At 43.7% G+C, this 21,627-nt stretch overlaps 1 protein-coding gene across 1 annotated transcript in view; it reads left to right on the plus strand.

Annotated features, from left to right (window-relative positions):
• Nucleotides 1-21,627, plus strand: part of btbd11b (BTB (POZ) domain containing 11b) — a 66,082-nt gene that overhangs the window by 8,541 nt on the left and 35,914 nt on the right. The window contains exon 3 of the mRNA XM_078282929.1: nt 4,582-4,592. Coding sequence (XP_078139055.1) covers nt 4,582-4,592 — 11 coding nt within the window. The remainder of the gene's footprint in view (nt 1-4,581; nt 4,593-21,627) is intronic.

The following is a 21,627-nucleotide window of genomic DNA, read 5'->3' on the forward strand; positions in this document are numbered from 1 at the left end:
ATGACATTTTATTGAAATACATGCTGCTTGGTGGATTAAAACTATGCCAAAATGAAGCGTAGACTCTAACGATTTGGAATAAGTTTTAAAGGAAAAATCCACCTTCAGATACTCTTATGCTGTTTTATATCATCAATCTGTGATGTTCAGTGCATTCCAGTTATTCCAGAGTTATTTTGTGATGAAGTGTTGTATTTAACTTTTTTGGTGTACCCAGTTTCCCTCAACCTGCCTCGTCTATTTCTACTCGAGTTAGTGATTTCCAACATTTTGCAGAATGCCTTTCGACAAACAGAATGCATTCAGTACTTGTAGGTGGAAAGAGCAACAGTGACAGTGATCAAAAGAGCAAGTTTTTCCACTTGAGAAAAAGTGAGCTGCGCCCCTAAACACAACATATTGCAGCTGCATTGGATTATGGGCTATTGAGGCTACTGTCGGTGGAGAAATTGGTATCTTCTATCTTCTATGATGGATTTCTCCCTGTATGTTGCAAAACGGTGAATCTAGAAAGAAGCTCTTGGATTCAGAAAGACTGGCAACAAACCTTGATGTTTACCGTTGATGTTTTAGATAGCTGAAGATTTTTCTGCTATCAAACTCCATTGTAGCTGCACTGCGAATATCTGGAGGTGACGTCATGTTGTCTGTGTTCACCCGGTTATTCATGGGAATAAGAAGGTACATTGCCCATTGCTGTTTTTTAACAATGTTAAAGTGGTATAGAGTGGATTTTTCCTTTAAATCATTTCCCTACAATGTATGTATGTTTACATGTGAGCAAGGAAACATTAAACTGCCAAATTTTGTCATGCAGTTTGTGACATTTTCTCCCATGCACAGAGTGAAAAAGAGAAAGGCAAATACTGGAGCTCAGCCACTTTGTAGAAGGCAATGGATCTGCTGATTGAATACTGATTCTGTTCCGTTTGACCGGTATCCCATTACCTCCCATGGGAGCAGTGACCTTCGGACTGTATGTGTGTGTGTGTGTGTGTGTGTGTGTGTGTGTGTATGTGTGTGTGCATATATGCATGTATGTGTGAGTAAATGTGACTATGCCTGCCTGCCTCTTTCTTTGCCCCATGCTGCAGTTGCCTCAATCAAAGCCCCTGACCCGAAGAATTTAGATGGACTATTTTTTCAAAGCGTGAATATATGGATGTTTTCTACCTGCTCTCTCTCTCTCTCTCTCTGTGTCTCTCTTTTCTTATTTTCTCTTCTTGCCTTTCTGTCTCACTTCTGCTGCCCTATCTCACTCCCTCATTCTCTCCTCTCTCTGCTTCACTCCGGCCTTCCTTGCTCAGCGCAGATATAATGAGTCTACATTCTGCCGCTGTTGTGATTGAGAGTAAGTGCTGAGTTGAAGCGACCTTGTCCTGTCCTACATGTCTGGCAGGGGTCTAATAGTTCTGTCAGCCCAGACATGCAAGGCCTCGCCGGGAAGCCGCTACCGCCTCCCGCCCGCCTCGGCCCAGCACACTGCAGACAGACACGTGTGTCTGAACCATGACAGATCTCCTCCAGATCGAACTCCAATCTGTAGTTGCAGTTTGTAGCGTGGAGTGGGCGGGCTGCTGTGTGTATGTGAGAGGAAGACAATGAGAGAGAGAGAGACCCAGAGAATGAGAACAAGTCTATGCTTGAGTGAAGCAGCTTTGACAAGCCGAAAATGAACATTTTCACATTAGGCCTACATATATACTGCTATATATACTCAGTACCAAACAGCTTCTGTCAGACTCTATGCTTAAACAGGTGAACGGTGCACATCTCCTCAGTATTCAACTCCATGTGAGCTGTTTAGAGTTGCTCAACCCTGAGCTGAACTAGCAGCATATGGTACAGATTACCTCCAGAGAAGGTATATGTCTATTTTGTTCATGACATTTTTTATTGCTAACACATGCTGGTTCCTGCTTTGCGCCCATTTCATTCTCAAAGTGGATCGGAGACTGGCAGAATAACAGCCACATTGTGAAAAGACAGATGCAAGCAGCAACTGTAACTTCTGCCCTTCACTTTTCTATAAAAACACAGTGGGCTTGGCTAGTACTTTAGAAACAAGATACAAAAGCACCATGTAGCAATGTATTTAATTCAGAGTATCCTGTATGCTTCATTCTTTACTGAAGGAAATGATACATAGTTTTGAAAGCTTGGATAAAAATCTTTGGTATCTTTTCCATTTGTAGGGGAATTAAGTTTATGCGGTATATTCTCTGCTGAATCCAAAAGTACTAGCAATGCATTTTCAAAAGTATGTCAGGATTCAAGTCCTTTAAGGAGAGCTTTAACTGAGGAAGCAATTATGAATGGTTACAGATGAAGTAGATCCTCAAGATACTTCTGGCAATATGGCTCAGGAAAGGCTGTTTAAGTTAAATTCCCTTTACAAAATTTAATAGATCATTTTTTTATCCTTCGGCGAGTGGTTAGCGCCGAGGCTGAAGAGACGCCCACACCGCTGAAATAGCACATGGTTAATGGCCACTATAAATGAGTCAGGCTTGTCATGATGCACCGACTATCCTTCTCCTCCGTCACGGGGTAGAGAGAGAGTTGAGGGGGTTGACATGCTGATGCCATGACAGGTGTGTCTGTCACTTTTGGGCTTGGCATGATGTTGTGTCAGCCGGCCACACAGGTCTGCTCCTCACAGTCCCGCTCGCTCCCTCCTGCTGGCTGGAAGGAAGTCTCTCTCTCTCTCAGAGGAAGCTCAGATAAAGAGAGGAAGAGCGCTGGGAGGATGAGTTACAGGATACTGAGAAAAGGCAATATTTCTTTACTTTATCTCCAAAGCAGCTGAAAAAACGCCTGGAAGCAAAGAAATGTTATTAATTCTATGTATGATTCTATGTAATATTTACTCATTTAGCCAGGAGAATGGAATCAAATGAGATTTTTTGAGTCGTGTCCATCTACTCTTTTTTCCTCCCGGTTTAATTAAAACCTTTAGCGGTCATGTTATTTGTCTTCTCCTGAGAGCGAGCCAATCTCAGTCTCGGGGAAAGTTCCTGAGTCTAATGAATAAAGTAGTCAGTCACTAACTGAGTGCTGAGAGCTTCCTGCTGGAGTCGAGCATCTGTGATCTTAGAGACCAAATACTGCGTGTTTGATGCCTGAAACTAATTAACAAATGTCTTTATCTCTGGGGTGGAAGGAGATCGTAATGAATAACATTCCTTATTTTTTTTTTGAGATGAGGGATGAGCCACTCATGTCTGTTGAAATGGAGCGCACTGACACAGTCTCCTACAGCTTTCTCCCACACAGCTCTCTGGAAATGTCAAATTCAGAGCCGCGTTGGGCTCATTCTTCATCCTTGACATAAATTATGGATGGTCTCCGGGACGATTATGACTGATTGCGAAACCGATTTCTGCTATTGTAACCTTTTGCACACCTGCAGAACTTATAATCACGCCCGCTGAATTGATCGCTTCAACCTCTGCTGCACTCGCACAGAGAGACACAGTGCATTTAGTGTCTGAGCACTTGCTGCCGCAATCCCATAGACTGACAGTTAGTTATTGAGAGAGAAGAGAAACAGGTGGAAGGCATGGTATGAAAACAAGGAGAGAGAGACTGGGACTGAGAGCTTGAAAACAAGAGGATGTGTATTTTGTGTGTGAGTGTGTGTGTGTGTGACAGAAAGAGAGATAGAGGAGGAGGAGGAGGAGGAGAGAGGGCTGAGCAGTCAGATCTGAAGTGAACTATTAGGGTCGTCTCTGCTGGCGGGGGAAGCTGCATCCATCCAATTTGGTCTATTTGCTTGCCTGTCAGTGGCTCGAACCAAGTAGGGCGAGCAGCACCTAAAAGCAGCGCTGCCAAAGTGACTGTACAGTCCAGCACTTGAAAAGATGGATGACAAGAGCTCAGGCAGGAAGGCGGGAGGTGCAGCAGTACACTGAGCCAGTCAGGGCTGAGGTGTGTGTGTGCATATGTGTGTGTGTGTGTGTGTGTGTGGGTTGGGGGGTAAATAGAAGAGTAAGTCAAAAGAGGACAGCAGGGAATACTACAGTCGGATGCAGACAATCAGCAGCCCACAGATACGTTTTTTTTTTTTTTTTCCAGCTTCATCATTTAGCTGCTGGCTTGTGATAACCGCAATACAAAGATTAGATTTTGTTTTGCAATAGATAAAATAAAATGCAATTACATCATCACCGCACAGACATGAGAGCAAGATAACAGTCTGAAAGATGCTTTACACTTCTCTTTCTGCACCGATGCTATTACTGTATGCCCTTTTGTTTTGCCTTCCTATCACCGTGTTATCTGATGTTCTGCGGCTGACGGGTGATGCCTTCTGACACCCTGGGTGCAGCGCTGTGCTGGGTGATGTTTTGGGGCGGATTCCTTTGTTAACGGGGCAGGGTGGGGGGGACGGAGCCCCTGCCCTCTGCCCCGTCCCACCACTCCTGGCTGTTTGATAACCGAAGCAAAGGCAGAAAGAGAGAGAGAGAGGGATCCTCGGGGCGGACGAGCGATGTTGACCCGAGTGTTACCTCCTGCGGGGGCAAATAGATTATCGCATAGACATCACAGTGTCTGTTACACCCGCCGCAGCCCCGCAAGCTGCAGGGGGTGTTGAGTAACAGAGCGCGCCTCAGGAAATGACTAAATCCATACTGACAGGGATTCGACATTCCATCCAGAGCATCCGAGGCGGCACTCCGCTCCTCCTCGCTCCTCCCGGCTCCCCTTGCTGCCCCATCCTCCTGGTGCAAGACAATGTAAAGCGAGCATCGATTTTCAGACCCATTTCAGCTTTAATGGATGAAATGTTGAGGTCAGTTTCAGCCTGAGAAGAGGCTGACAGCATCCCCCTTGCCACTTCTGCAAGGCCAATAGTTGAGTTAGAGAGAGTGAGAGAGAGAGAGACTGTAATACATAATACTTCTACCAAGTGTTGCTATCCAGAAGGTATTAGTATAGGTGGCTGAGGGGAGATCAAGCTTTAAATACCCTGTCATCTATCCACTGTGATGTAGAGGGAGAAAATTCTTCCTATCTGCCGTGTTGTTTGCTGCACTAAGGCTGCCTAATCCTCGCCTCACAATGACTGATATCCTTCTGTAAGATAGCACAACACTTTGTCCTCAAGAAACACATTCACACCACCGCACCAATGTCATCGTATAAGCTTGCATCAGGCAAGGAAATAGGTTGTTTGAAGATACTGTGGGATTTGATTTTCTCCACGGACTAGGATTACTGCTCGGAATTCAAAGCAGGCGTAGGCAATTTGCATATTCATTCTGGCGGGATGAGAGCTGACCTGCATCATCCTATCTATTCCATCTCAAGGTATATTGGATTTCTGATTTGAGGGATAACTGGACTGATTGTACCCCAGGGCGTTATTTAGGGCGGATATCGTGAAGGCTGAGAGTGAGTGTTTGGAGATTGATGCTCGACGGAGAGGGTCATTTTATGTATAATCTAAATTGGGGAACCATGAGCTGTGAAATTTGTGTGTAGATTTTGAAATCCTCTCCTCTTTGTGATGCAGACTCAGGCAAATAAATCATGTCTAACTTATCACACGAGCCATGCCTCTCAAGGCCTGATTGTCAGCAGGAGAAAAATGAGAACGTGGCGGAGGATGATTTTGATCTGTTCAGGGACCCGGGACAGATAAATCATTCAGTTACCTCCAGCTGACAAAGTCACATTCTCAGATCTGTTCTCACCAGAAATGTTGACATTTGAAAAACAGCTCAAGTACTCTGGGAGTGGAATGTGATTAGCTCCACGACAAGTCCTTGTATACAGTGGCTGTAGTGATGGTTTCAAATGATTTTTTTTTTTTCTCCAAATCTCAAGTGCAGTGTCATTGAAATCGCTCCTGTAAGATATGGAATTATAACTCGAATTAGTGTAAGTTTGTGATGAGTTGACGAGGATTCTCCTTCCCGATATCTCAGCCTTGGAGTTTATTTGGGGATTGGAAGGGTTTAATATAAATATCCAGAGATTCACAAGGATATTTGATAAAGTGGACTGTGCACTGGGGTTCTCATACTGCACTTTTCACCTCTCCGTGCCTGAGGAGAATACTTGTAGCTCTATTGATATATCACAAGATGAATATGATGGCTGTTGTGTTTCATATTGATCTTTATTGGACTTTCATTGTCCTCACTGTTAAGCCAAAACCAAACCGTTCCATTTATTTCAGAGGCTGTACCATTTGCCTGACAGTACAAATTACAAGCATTATCTGTATATAATGTATCTCTGGAATCATGCTGTGATATTCATATAAGTACATAAGTACATATCATATCTATCTAGCCAACTTTCAAAGCATCATGGGAAAATGGCTTAGTGGATCTATGAAGCTCGTTATTTTCCCTTGGATTCACCCTGCGCCGCTGGCAGAGCCTCAGTGGAATTTAAGCATCATTAAGGAACCGTTAAGATATGCTTTAGCTAAAAATCCAACCCACTTTATTTGTCTATGCATGGAAACTACACAATGTGGCTGGATCTTGCTGTCTGCTTTATTTAGCTTCTGCCTCACTTAGCAACTGAGGTATGCATTGAGCTGGAGTTGCTTTTTTGTGTGGCACAAGTTCTGATTTGTTGTGAGAGCAAGGTCTCATGCAACATATTTACTATGTATACCAACGCAGCTGTGCTATGGGAATGCGGTAAAGTTCAATGGTGGCAGTCAAACTCAATCACCTTGTAAGCCAAAAATACTGCAGTTAGTAGCTTAAACATAGGCATTTTAAAATATCCCAGGAATTCCCCTTAAACACCCAACAAAGTGACATCATTGTTGCCGCAAAACTCAAAACAAACACAGTTGGGGCAGCCAGGAAGGCCACCTTTAAACCAGCCCACTGCGGGACACTGGCTGTGTGTGTCCCACTGCTGTGATTCACTGGGAATGTTAGCCATGCCTACAGAGCTCTATGGACTCATTGAGTGTGCTTTTGATTTTGTAGTGGATGGCTCTGCAGCCCATAATGATGGGTCTTTAACAACGTATAACAGCCCATCTCTGGGGGCCCAAACCACCACAGTGATATCACGATGGACACAGTCCAAGAGAAAGGGATGTTTTCTGCACCCTCATTTTTACACAACTTGTCTGGTTTTTGGAGATTAACTCTTCTTAATTATAAGTCCTTGCTGTCTGTCTGTGCAAACAGAGCAACATTCACATTCAGCCTTTACTGTATCTGTTGGCTGCAGGGAACAGTGTTAATTTATAATTGTTAATTGCTCATCTCTATCCGAACATAGATGGATTTCACATGATTACGGAGAGGCTTGGTAATGAAAATTGCCCCATGACATCACACCACACAGCGCCTAGCTGGACCTATTTGGATGAGACAGCGCACTGAGCACAGGGGACCCACATGCTCGGTTTGTGGTCATGTTGGCTTTGGGGTTTTTAGGCCCATGGTATAATGAAGGAAAGATGGCTGAGAGCCACATGAAGCAAGGTCTATTATGAGAACAACATTCCCTTATCCACAAGCAAGAAGCCCTCGAGCGCACTTTGCGATGACAGCATTCAATTGGCTGATGGCAGGAGCATGTATCGTTGTTGTAGACAAGAGCTGAAAGAAGAAACAACATAGCCCTTTGTTTCTTCTATTTTTGTGGTTTATTGAAGCATGTAAACAATCAAAATACAGACAATATGGAAATGGTTTTGTTCCTAATGACCAAAGTACTATAAATATGCAGTTGTGGCTGGTGAAGACGTAGATGGGCTGTGGGGTTGCTTAGGAAGTGGTTATTATGCATCTCTGTCATAGGCTAACAGGCAAATGCTGCTACAGAAGTAATTACATTTCATAGTACAGTTCAGTTTAAGATGATAATGTAAGTCATTCAACATCTTGCTCAAATACCACAGACGATGAAAGAATATGTTGTATACTGCTTTTCTGGGTTGACTTGCATCTGGTCTGGTCCGTCTGTTTTGAAACCCAAAATCACATAATCAATAATACTGCAATAATAAGAAAAAGGTTCTAGGTTGATATTTCAAGAGTAGTGAAAGGCTGGGAAAGAGAGAGAAAGAGAAAGAGAGGTCTGATGTAATCAGAGAGTTCCCATCAAGCCCTGTGCTGACAACTGCAGACTGAATTTCCTCTCTTACCTGTGGTGTTCTGCTGGTGTCAAGTTCCCCAGGGGGAAGGAGATTAATGTGACACACTGTGTCTCTGATCCTTAACCCTGTGCGCACTCATCACGGGTTCTGCTGTGTCGCCTTTGCCTACATCAATGGTCTGATCCGGCTTTTGAGTGAACTCAGCTAGTGCCAAACAGCATTAAAGTAAGAATACAAAAGAGATGCATCTATTTTCACATATGCAAAATATGTGCTGCTAGCTGTTACTTCAAACTCAGAAAAACTGTGTCTCACTTTGACAGTCTCCTCCCTGCTTGCTCTGCCATGAGGGAATAATTTAGCTGAAGCATCAGGGAGCAGTTTAGGATAAAAGTAGAATCAATAAAAAACACAATTTGAAAGGCTGGGAATTCACTGATCCAGGAGGAGAGAGAGACAGAGAGAGAGGGAGAGAAGTTATAAGAGACACATGCATCTACAGTGCAGTGAGTCCAGTAAGATCTATGCTTCTTGTGTCTGCTGCACACCTTCCAGATGGCTAATGGCTCTCTGTGCTTCTCCTGCAATTGTGAACTGTCATCTCCTTAAACCTCTGACACAGCTGCAGGCCAACCAGAACACAAGAAATACCCAACATAAATAAAATCAATCCACGATCAATGGATTTATATATCTAACCGTTCAAATGGTTACACAGTGGGTCCTTGGGGCGTTTGATCTGCATCGCATGTGTGATCAATGAAGGATTGTCACATGTGTTCAGCTGCGTGGGGAAATGCATGGTGATGATAGCAGGCCACGTGTCTCTAAAACTAACTGCTGTTCAACATACAGCAACATACAAGCAACTCTGTTCAGCTGGATGACAAGTCAGTATGGATGTAAACAGCAGAACAGAAAAAGGACGGAAGATGAGTGGAGAACACGGTAGGAGAACACTTTAATATCATGGTAATCCTTAATTAGGTAAATATCAATGTACAATAATATCTGCTAACATGCAAAATCACATCTTCAGTAATCAGATTGATGTTAATTGCATTGAATTGTAATATGCGCTATGATAAAACTCTAGTTTTCAAATGATATTCCCTAATTTGTTTCAGATCTCAGTTTGTGAGAGATTTTAATGAGTTAATCATTCATTTAGACAATTTAATTGTGTATCATGATAACTCAATATCATAATTTCTTCACAACATGATTCTATTGAAAGACAGTAAATGATATTGAATTATTATCTAGCAGTAGCACTATTGGAAACCTTACTGGAGTAGCATACTTATCGCTGCAACTTTATGCCATTGATGACTATGAAATGTAGACTGCTGGCCATTCCTGGCACATCTACAATCAATATTTACTCTCTGTTGGAAATAAACCACACAGAGGTTAAAAAACCCCCAGTAAATATAAAGTTATTCATACATGGAACATGATGAAGTATGATTTCTAACAGAGAGGATGAAAGCTCCTCGAAGCCAAACTCCCACCTGTGTTGAAGACCTGCTGCGTCGTTCCTACCTGAAGTTTGGCCCTGCTTTACAGCCGGGGCCTGCGGGGCCTTTTCTCTCTTTCATGTCTGACTGAGGGCAAGAGCTGTGTTTTATGGCCCTGGACACCTGGGGGTCAGAAACCAAACACACCTACAAAGTAGACGGAGAGTCGGTGCATAACCCTTTGAACTAGTTTATTTCCCCCCCTGGTTGTCCGCTGCACCCCTCCTTTTTTGAAAGTGTTATTGCTTTTTGTCTTTCCCAGTCTGCGCACGGCTAATGCTGCCCGACAGGTGTAATGGCTAGCATCAAATATCATTGTCCTTGCCACGAAGTTTGGACAAACCACTCAATTAATTTCGCAGTTGAAAAGTGGAGAGTCAGAGAAAGGTCATCCCTATTCATTATCCACAGTAGCTATTTAATCTGCATTTGCATAATTCTGTTGTCTTTGCCATTACGCAGACATTAACGTTTTGACTTCTCTAAAGGTTGGATTGATTTCAAAACAGCGCTAACTGAATTACAATGTGTTCTCCATTACTTACATGAAATGGAAACGCTGTCCTCTCTTTTGGACGAGTATGAGAAGAAATTAGATTTTTCTCAAGGTCTGAGCAGAGAGAGAGAGAGAGAGAGAGAGAGAAAGAGAGAGAGGGTGGGTGGAAGAGAAAGACAGAGATAGAGAGAGAGAGAGAGAGAGAGAGAGAGAGAGAGTCTGCATGCTGTAGTCATTAGGCTGTGTGGTGGGGAGGTTTATTGCTTCCCACTCGTGTTAAGTCAATCCAACATTTTACTTTTACTCCCCACTCTCTCTCTCTCTCTCTCTCTCTCTCTCTCTCTCTCTCCCTCTCTCTCTCTCTCTCCCCCCTCTGTCAGTCTCATGTACGACTGTTATGTCTATGTACGTTTCTGGTCAATCAGTGCAATGTTCTGGTTGGGTGAGCCAGCAGCCTGTCGGCCCCGTCGGGCTGAGGCCGTTCCCGCTGCAGCTCCTCCAGGCAACAGGAGGATGGGTGGAGCTCCTGAACTTGGAGCTCTTAGCTGCGTGGCTGCGGGCCAGCGGCTCGGACGGCCTCCAGTCATTGATGTCATCGCAGCTTTTCTGGTATCAACACCCTCGGGATGTGTGCTCAGCCACGTTTGTTTGTGTCCGCGGCACAAACGGCAAGTCGCAAATACGGTCCAAGCGCTTTTTCGAGGGTTTCTTTGTTCCTTTGTGCTTATTTTATCCTCTTGTTCACGCAACAAAAATGGAAGACAAAAGCCAGAAGAGCTACACTGTGGTGGTGCGTTTTTTTTTTTTTAAACACTGATTACAGAGGTCGATAACAAAAGCCTATTTTTGTGTTCCGCGGCTGTAAAAGTTGCTGATGCCGAGCGACCTGGAGCTGACGAGGAATGATTGTGTTTCACATGCTCCTGCAGGCGCTTCTGTCCGGCCCCCACAGCCTGGAGGCACACAGACTATCACATTTTACACCAAAGGGCATCAGCCGCCGCGCTCCAACCTTCACACTGGGTTTTTTTGTCTTTTCCGCGTCTGGCCTCACCCAGCACAAGGTCATGAGGAGAGGCGGACGAACAAATTGAGCGAAAGCCTTTCTTGCGGTTGATTGATAGTCACGTCTTGACAGGTTATATCTCCATGATATTTAATGACAAGGAAAGTGACTGTCAGTTCCTGTCCGTTTTGGCTCAACATCCAGTCAAGGCTATTGACTGGCCGTCACCGTCTCCCTGTTTCCATTGATTTTCCTTTTTGCTCTTAGCTCCCACTCTTCCTACACCCACCTCATCACTCTCCCTTTTTCTTTCTTTTTTTTTCACACTGTACATCTGTCTCTTGGCCTTCCAGCTCTCTCTCTCTGTTTCTCTGAAGGTAAATATGACTCACGGTCTAGAGGGAGTAGAGAGGATGATGCATTCATTTCAAACACCTTTAGCCGGGGGAAAAGAACGATTATTGACCTGAGTTTGCACATTAAAATTCTATATATTGTAGGTTCTCCAGCAGTCTGTACACTTATGATATATAGCAAAATATGACATTTGGTGAATGTTTTGATCCAAGTCAACCTGGAGGCATACATTTTAAATATGTGGGGTATGTGGGAGTCAAAACCCCCGACCACAGCAAGTGCTCATGCCACGCTCTTCCTACTGAGTTACATCAACCACAAAAGGTAGGAAGGTATAAGAATATGAGTATATAATGTGTGTGTCTGTGTATACAGTATGTATACAGGCATATACAGTATGTATACAGGCATATACAGTATGTAGTGCTATATATATATATAGTATAATGTCCCTTGGGTCTACAGAGTAGCTTTAATCCAGAGTGAATTATTCACGACTGTAGGTTTGCCAGAACCTACTACATGATGAGAAGAGAAGGAAAGAAACAGATCTCTCTTCCTTTTGTACACGTGCACATGCTCTCTCTCTCTTTCTCTCTCTCTCTCTCTCTCTCTCTCTCTCACACACACACACACACACACACACACGCACACGCACACATCCATCCCCCTTACAACCCCTCAAGTAGCGTGGCTGCCGTCTGCTGCAAAGCCGTTTTCTTCTGCAGTGTCGGATTACCTGTCATTCTGGAGGCTGCCATGTCTGATGACACAGGTGGAGAGGGGTTGGATCCTGCTTCAGTAGCGAATATTAAATGTAGCCTGAGTGTTACTTTCTGCTCATGGGCCAGAGGGCTTTCTTCCACTGTTGCTATGATAAGCATGGAACAGCTAAAACAAAGAAAGCGAGTGTTGTAACAGGGCATCCCCTCATCTCTTTAGTTACATTATCAGCGCTGTGGTTATTCTGTAGATGATTTTGTTCTATGTGGAACCGAGATTAAACAAACGTCTTTGTCTTTGAGGCCAAACGAGGCCACGTTTTCACCTTGTAGTTACTCATACATGCCTGCACACCATAGCCTTGTGCAGGATATGAATGGCCTGACAGTCATTCACTGGCAAATATAAATTCTCTGCAGGGGCAGAATGGCACCGGTGCGGCACAAGCTGCTGCCTTCCCATGAGTCCGCTGATTTCCTGTCCCTGCACAGTGGCGATGGAGAGCGATTCACCGCTGAAGCCTCTCTTCATTCCTCTATTCTCACTTATTCATTCACTGCTCCTGTAATTAGTCCGCTGGAGTTCTCCTTTATTCACAGTAGTCATCGAACTGGTGGTTTAAAGATGAGACAGAGCCACATTGTTCTCTCGCTGACTTAGGGTATGAATGAACAGCCGCAGCTTAGAGTCTCATTTTATCTAAATGAACTTTATTGATCATCTGAGGCGGACAGCGGTGAAAAGGATGCTGGTTTCTCTGTTTCGCCATTTCAGTCGTGCAGCTGGATGATCAATGCTCTAATTCTTTGGTAATATTTTGTGTTCATTTGTTTGCTTTCATTTTACTCATTTCTGTGTGTTCTGTGTGTGTGTGTGTGTGTGTGTATATGGGTGTGTGCTTATAGACATTTTTTATCCTCATTCCATTGAAGTCGAAACTTAATTAAAAGCAAAGTGTCTCTGGGGTCCAGGAGCTCAAGTCTCTGTCGTTTTTTTCTTCTCGATTAGTTAAATGGAAACCATTAACAGACCATTTGTGGGATACCATAATGGATCTGTCCAGAAAGGAACGTGTTAGCCTCACTCTTCTGTATGAATGATGCAGGATGAAGATCGAGGGAGTGAGAGAGGTGTGAGAGAGAGAGAGAAGGTACATTATGATCACTCTCCAAATTTACTACATATTCCAGTCTCTGGGTATTCTGGGTGGGGTTGAGTGGTAGTGTATATCAACCGATATCCATTACATGTTTTATTGCTGATCCCTGATGTATTTGTCCATGTTGGGGATGGGGGGAGGGGACACGCACTTGTTTAAATGCATAAGGAATTGCGTTTTTACACTTTAATTTATAGTAAAAAAAAAATATGAACAAGTATTAAGTTTGAAATCAACTTGAGCATAATTCTTTCCCTGTGTGTGCTTCACTATTATCAGTGTCAGCATTTCCTGCAGGAAATGTGATAGTCAAGGTGAAGTAACTTAGCTGACTAACCTGAAAACCTAAATAAATAACGCACACACTTAATATTTTCTATCTGCCATTTCTGTTTAATATGCAAGGGTAGATATAGCTCGATTAGATTAGTTTGCATTGCGTTTTGAAAAGTAAAAATTTGTATGAGCTTCAGCTTACTCCAACTCCAACTTAGGCCAACAAAGTATTCCAGTGACTGCAGGGAGGAAGGCAGTGCAAAGTCTCAGTTTATAACGGCATGAAATTTGAAGTTAGTTTGAGGTTGAGGACTTACTTATTTGCTGACAGAGCTAAATACCAACATTTTAGACTGGGTATGCTGATATTATGTCTTTAACGTTAACACTAAAGTCGTAGCAATTGACACACACACAATGTGATGCTCGCTCCCAACATAATATGCTCTTCACTGGTCATAGTGTTGCATTTGGTCAGCAGTTAGACCCTGTGTTCAACTGGGCTTTTTATTATTTTAAGTAAACGCAAATATAATGGAGATTCTTTTAGAGTTTTACAGTCAAGGCGGGTTTTCTTTTGTCAAGGCAGCAATCTATGCTTGTCAAGCGCTGTGGGAAACCCTGTGTGTATTGGGCTAAGTTACATTTTTAAGTACCAAATATCAAGCCAAAAAAAAATCGGCAAGGGAATTTCCACCGGTGATGCATTCAGTGCAGCGCCAATCCCCTGATGTAATCTTCTAGTCACCCAGCCCTAATTCTGGGTACTTGTTCTTGTCTGAGATGTCACTGTGTGCTGTAAATCAATATGTTTTTATTTGTTCCCTGTGAAGTGGTGCTTGTCTGTTTGTCATTGCTGTCTGACAGCATCATCTGTTTTTTTATTGGGAGTGGGTGGACAGGACTGGAAGCCCGGGAGAAGGAGGATCAATGAATGTCTTAATTCTCTCAAACAATATCTCTTCATTTCCGTACCCAGGAGCTTCTTGTTTTGAATGAGCTGAAGTGTAATCATTGTGTGAGAGGAAAGTCAGGGGGAACAGCGCATGAGACTACGTGATACTACTGTATTTACCAATACACATGATGTAATGTAACAGTCTTCTGCCGTAATCCAGGGTGAGCATTCACACAGAAGCCCAATTCAGGTGTTAAAGAATGATGTACTAACACACAAATGGTGACTATAAGACATCAGGCTACGTTGTGATAATAATTCTACAGGAGCATCAGACAGGCAGCGACATTCACCAGCCACTTTAATCTAAATGTTACAAGGATAGTGTATAAGTTATGTTATTCTATCCCACCACAGATGTTTAGTTGAATTAGACCCCCAACACCTCCAGAAACTCTCCTCCCCACCTGCTGTCAACACCAAACACAGCTGTAGTCACCTATAGGGGCTGCAGGTGTCAATTATTTTGGTAATCAATCATTGTATTGAATATTCTGACGATTAATCAAGTAAATGGATAAAAAGAGCAGTAAATGCTTTATTGAAAAAATGACCAAGGCCGCCTGTCTAACTAAATGTCAGCACATTTTTCCCGTCTTCATGTCATTTGCTGCACTATGAAATAAACTTAACCAGCAGAGCGTGATGAATACAGAATAAGAAACAAGAAAAAAAAACGGAGGGCAAAAGCCACTGAAATTGAGCTATAACTTCTTAATTTGGATATTGCATTTCTTTTCCATTTCTGGGCAGTTCTGCTCCTTTTTTAGCAGCATCTTAATTGCATGTTTTCTCTCAACAAAAAGATATTTGGTCACATTAAATATGATTACCTGTTTAATCATCACAGCCAGCGCTGTGAAGACAGATCTTGACATACACAGAAACATGTTTGAACATGCACATGAAAAAAATGACTATAAAAGATTAAGAGGAAGACTAATTGATATTCGGAATTGAGTATCTCGAGCTTGAGGAATGGTTTCCCTCATGGTTTGTACCTACGCTTAGGCTCATCCATACTTCCCATCATTGCAGAATAATTTCTAAGCTGGCTATTATACAGCAACACAGTAATGGGACGGCTGACCCTGCTGGCTTGAAACAGTCCGCTAAGCAGTTCAGAAACCTGATTCTATCAGCAAACAGTAAGTTATGAAAGGCAATTATGCCAAGAAATGAGAACAGTGAACAACTTCTCACTCCAGCGGCCATAGCTATACTGTCGTGTGATATACAGATTTCTATATTTTGGAGCCCAGATTCTTTCCTTTCAGCCTGACCAACCATACTACTAACAATCACATGCGTATCAACAAGCTAACAGATCAATATATTCAACATACTACTAACAAACCTGCCCTATAACTCAAGCGTACTCTACTGTCTTTGTGTCCCAGTCAGTGCGCTTCCTCCTCAGCCGCAGCCACTCACTGACTCCCACTGCTGTCTGCCACAGCCTTCACTGTCTGCTTTAACCTCCACTCATGAGTTTTGCAATTTATGTAGTAGTGTTACAGTTGACTTTGTTACAAACTCTTGGCATTCAACCTCCACGAGGCGCAGACTAGCTTTCCAGCCCTGCTGCTCCACCTCTGCTGCCAACTCCGTATACCTAAGCATTTTCCTTTCACACGCCTCATCTGCTGTGTCCTCCTATAGCGCCGCGAGCTCCACAAAATACACAATCTGCTGCCTCTGACCACAACACCAAGTCTGGCCTTAAGGCAGCGCTCACTATTTTCTGCGTGATTGTCAGCTCTTTAAAAAAAAATACTCCAATTTGTCGATCTCTGCCCACCTTGCCTGCCCAAAAATGCTTCATTCCCTCTTTTCTCCTTCATTGACAAAGCCAATTTTAATATCCTCCTTCATATTAGCTGACAAATTAATATCTAAGTATTCCCTCTCAATTGTTGCTGCCAGACACATGGTTATGTCACCAGGTGTATCGTTAGCATTAGGCGGTAGCACATCATTGTTTGCACCTATTTTGAATCAAATTCGATTCGTCTCCAAACCCCAGAAATCCCTCCAGCCAAGTTTCTTCCTCTCCACACTTTCCCCAATTCATCCGCTGTGTGTACCTGCTGGTTTAATAATTCAGGCAGCTGAAGTTTATCAAGGAAGGCGAGCTGTAAGATAGCATAATGCCCTTTTCTATTTCTTCAGTGACTCAGCAACTTCAGCCCGTCTTGGAGATAATGCTGTGTAAAGAAACTGTATCAATGACATATTTCCTCCACCTTTTGCGTGGTTATAGATATGCTCTGCTACCTGGACGTGCAAACCAACATGGCTGTCAAATTAGAGGACCCTCTGACCTGCAGTTTCCATAGCGACCTTGAAGGGGGATTTTTAAGCTTTGAAGCAGAGATGTACCGCTGTCAAGATGTCAGTGTGCAGCACTCGCTGTGAAAAGATTCTGCTGTTTGTTTTCAAAGCAGAACTATCACTGGATTTATAGAGAAAACACCATTATTTTATAAAATTTTTCTGAGAACAGATTTTTTTTCTCACTTGCTCAGTGTATTTTGCGAGCGGAGGGTTTTCACATCAATCGGTTTGCAGCCGCCGGGCCCCTGCTGAGCTTCATCCTCTAGCTCTCTTTTAAAGGAATGCAGATGAAGAGCTACTGGCTTTTCTGACCCAGTAATATGCAGACGGACCAACAATGCTGAAAAGCTGAATTTGCGTGAGCAGGCTGAAGTCACTTAATGGTCATGGCGGGTACGATTTCTAAAACAAAGATTGTTATCCGGAGAAATGGGCAGAATGAGAACAGATGTGCGTTCTCTCCTGACTGCCTCGAGCAAGAACTATACCTGAGCTGAAGACATGGCCAAAACAAATGTAATTGCAACTCCGCATTATCGCATTCAAAACATTTGCCCCCGACATTTGCTACCCTGTTGGTTTAGTCTGGTTATTCTCCTTGGGGGCCTGGATGCTAAACAGAGACCTTTATAGCTCAGTCCCTCTTTGTGAAGGAGAGTGTGCTACTGGATACTTTTATCTCAGCTTAACTGCGCCCTTCAGATCACATTGTCAGGTAATTTCCAGGCTTTGGTTCCAGCCTGTTGACTACTGCTGGTCGCTCTGAGGAAGTTGCAGTGACTCACACTAAGAATGAAAGACCTTTGCCTTTTTTAATAGTTGATAACAATTTATAGCGGGGGAAAAGAAATGTCCGGTTGATGGTCCCTGACATATTTAAAGTCTGTGGCATTCATTTCTCATTTTGCCGTGGCTGGGGGGTTGAGAGGGCTGCATGGCCCCACATGTCAGTGGATAACTTAAAGGTAGCTAATGTGACATGGCATGAAATGATTCATATAAGCTACTAGCACAGTACCGAATCATCTTACGTGAGAGGAGTCAAAGGACAATTAGCGACCTTGGATGCAGACACGCACCCTAATGTCTAGTAGAGCAGAAAACACATTCAGGCATGCTCATGCAGGCAGCACACATGCTCCAAGGCACTGCGTCTCCTAGGCTTCCTTACTGTCACTGGAACACATGCTGCACATGCACATATGCACACACACACACACACTCACACACAAGCTCTGCTCATGGGTACAATCAAAGAGAGGGGCATTGTTAGGGATTATTAAAAGAAAATAACTGAAGTCCACAAATCTAATAACCGAGCAGAAGTTTAACTTTGATCCACCCTCTGACTGGAGCGGGAAACGGCTCTAGAAGGCGTAGGCCCTCTATTCATACTCGTACCCTCCATCAAGAGCTTGGCTGTAATATCCCTGGCAGCCAACTCAGCATTATATAATGCACATGAGAGTGTTTATTGTGAAAACATAAGAGACTTTTCTTAATGGCTTAAGGGCAATAAGTAATCCAAACAGAGAAAATCAATTACGGAAATCATTACTCGCAAGCGTAGCAACGACAAGGCCTAAATGAAGAATGGATGGGCGAAAATCACAAGCCCATGAATATTAGCATGGAGAATGTTGACATGGTATCAAACTGTGACGGGCCGCTGGGTATTATTGCTCTCATTTTGCTGAACATGACACAGGATTTATAAGCCTGGTACAAGAGAATGCATTTTGCAGGCAAATTCTCATGTCGTTTTCCCACACAGTGTAAATACTGTAATAATGACTGCCTAAAAGATTTTTGTGCAATAGCAGTCAACCAGTCATGCACTCAATAATGCTGGTCGTTGGCATATTTCTGCTACTATTCACTGTCAAACTCCCTGTATTTGACTTGCATTAACGGCTCACTGACTTTCTGGACTAGGAGGGTAGTTGGCCACAAGCGGATAAATGAGGCAAGCAGAACATTTGGAAAACAATTTAACATTACACCCATTTGGGATCCTGGGCTGATGTACTTTTATAACATAGCATCTCTGAGCTGCAGCAAAGAACCTCAAGAAGGATAAACTATACTGTACAGTAGAGTAGTTTCTGTTGATACTGCTGAGGCATTTGTGTTTATGCAGTGTACACACTGCACACAGTGCCATACGTACATTCACTCTTTTCAAAGCAAAACGTCATGTGCAGCCCTCTCCAAAGCTGCTCGACTTCAAAGTCAGCCTATCATTCTCCATGAAGAAACTTGGAAGCTCTCATATATACAGATGATGTGACTTCACTTTTTTTAAAGGTCAAATTTTAAATCTCAGCTCTCTGGAGTTGGCCAATTTCCAGCTCTGGCCAAGCAGCCAAGTGCATTAAGCCACACAGACAAAGTGCCACAGCTAGCCAAGCAGAAAAACAACTTGTGCCCGGGCCGGTCCGGGCTGAGCTGGTCTGGTCCGGTCTGGGTCTGGACTCTACAGAGCCTGGGGCAGCCTATATGGACTTGGCCACCATTAATTACCACTAATGACTTGAGCATGAACGACCTGATTATGATGGACTGTACATCCCCTTCACAGACTAGGGAGGGATCTGGGATGCAGCACTGTGATGGGACATGAGGGGAAATGTGGCTGCGCTGGTTAGAGGGGTGTAACAGCGAAGTTCAGAAGACTATAAACTTCAGTTTGGAGAATGACATACTTTGAATGATTCAGAATGGCTCCGTTATTATAGCAAACAAAGTGAGAAGTCAAAGGGAACAGAGCCACCTAAACTAGTAGTATACTGTGTTATGGCATGTGTGGGTGGGATCAAGGCTGGCTAAAGATAGTTCAGAAACATTTCTCAAGGGATTTTTTGGCACAGGGGAGCCATTTCATTTTAGGACAAAGTGTGAGGTCACAAGTCACTGAGCTACACGGCATGAGAAAATCTTAAAGTGCGCTATTATGGCTCTGAAAGACTTCAATATCCATGTTTTGCTGTTTTAAACTTTTAACTGCGAGCCCCACCTCAGGAACTGAAGTTGAACACTGAACTTGGCTATTTCAACAATGACTCCCTTTTTACATTTATATTCCTGGCAGGCGGTGGGTATGGATCTCAGAAGTCTGCAGAGTGAAGCATGAACAGAGGAGAGAGAGGGACAGCGTGTGTGTGTGTGTGTGTGTGTGCGTGTGTGTTTATGCATGGGTATGCACGAGCATCTAAATGTGTGTTTGTGCAGGGATGCATGTGTGAGCGTGTGTGCACATTCCAGCTCCTACTACAGTATGCGTGCGTATTTGGATTTGAAGTGGCTGCTCCCTCCCTGCCAGCCAGCCTCCTCCACCCTGCTTGTTTCTCACAGCAGAGCCAGTGTGCCTGAGGGGAAGGCTGGGAAAACATCTGGGGGAGAACATGCAGTAGGAGGGAGACCCGACCTACCTGCTGCTGCCTCCACGCCGCCTGCAGCCGAGCGGAGTCAGTTAGCGCGGGGCAGACACCCTAAATACGATACCTTCAATATTTGCTTTGGCTGGGTTTGACCGATTCGTTAAAGGATGTACTGTTAGAGGAGACACTTTTAACCTGCAATAACAATCCTAGTTTGGGTTCACATCCTCATTTAAAACCCCTTAAGGGAAAAGTGAACACACTGTGTATGTATTTTGTTTTGCTACTTTCTGTTTATATGTGCAGAACTATAGCAGCACCGTTTCTGCTTCTTGAGCTTGTGTGTGTAAAAAAGCGTTAGAGGATGTGGGTTTTTTTTGGAAAGATGAGCTTGCATGACTGATTGAGTCCAACTTTAAGGGGATATTGCAAATTGCTCAATTACAGCTTGGCCGATGTTCACCCCTCAGTACGAGTGCAATCGTTCACCCTCAAGACTCAACAAAGACGACATTGTTATCGGTAGGATTTTCCACATTTTCTATAATAAGTGGTAGAGTCGAGCTGACCTGGGCTCCCCCCCAGAGGTTTCCAACATTGTTCAGTTTGAATGACCGCATTGCCCATGCCGGGTTTCTCACATTATCAAAGTGACAGGAATATTTGCTAACGGAGGCCCTGAACAGCGAGGGTCATCCCCAGGAGGAGGTGCTGCGGTACGGGGGAGCAACAGGGAGCGGCACGCGGCCCCGGGCCTCATCACTCTCTGCCAGACATGGCCCACTTCCAGTCAGTGTCTGCGCTACACACAGCCACTCTGCAAAGTCAGAATGATAGATTACACTAGGTGAGTTAAACAATTACTGGGCAATTTGGAGCTCCGGGCCTCATGAATTGCTGGTCTCCCATCCCGAAACAACTCAGAGAACAGTAATGAATCAACATTCGGCAAATAAAGTCAGAAAAAAAAAAGTGATTCCATGGTGATAATAATAACAATTTGTGGGGATGGAGTGATGTATTTTTGACTGTCAAGGACTCACCTCTGTGCAGTTTTTCCTGACAGATGGTGGATTGAAAGATTGAAAAAGAATTATGAAACCGTAAACATGCACATGCACACAAACGCACCAAGACAAAGAGAGATAAACATAAACACACAGAACAAAATGCACATGCAAGTACATGCCCACACACATCCACACACACTCACACACACACACACACACACGCACAACACACACTGTGCTTTTATCTTCATGTGAACATGAGCGCAGTAAGGAAGCCCCACAGCTTTACACTGGGCAGGGTGTTATCAGGCAGATGACT

Source organism: Centroberyx gerrardi, chromosome 4 (genome assembly GCF_048128805.1).
Source record: "Centroberyx gerrardi isolate f3 chromosome 4, fCenGer3.hap1.cur.20231027, whole genome shotgun sequence".
Lineage (NCBI taxonomy): Eukaryota > Metazoa > Chordata > Actinopteri > Beryciformes > Berycidae > Centroberyx > Centroberyx gerrardi.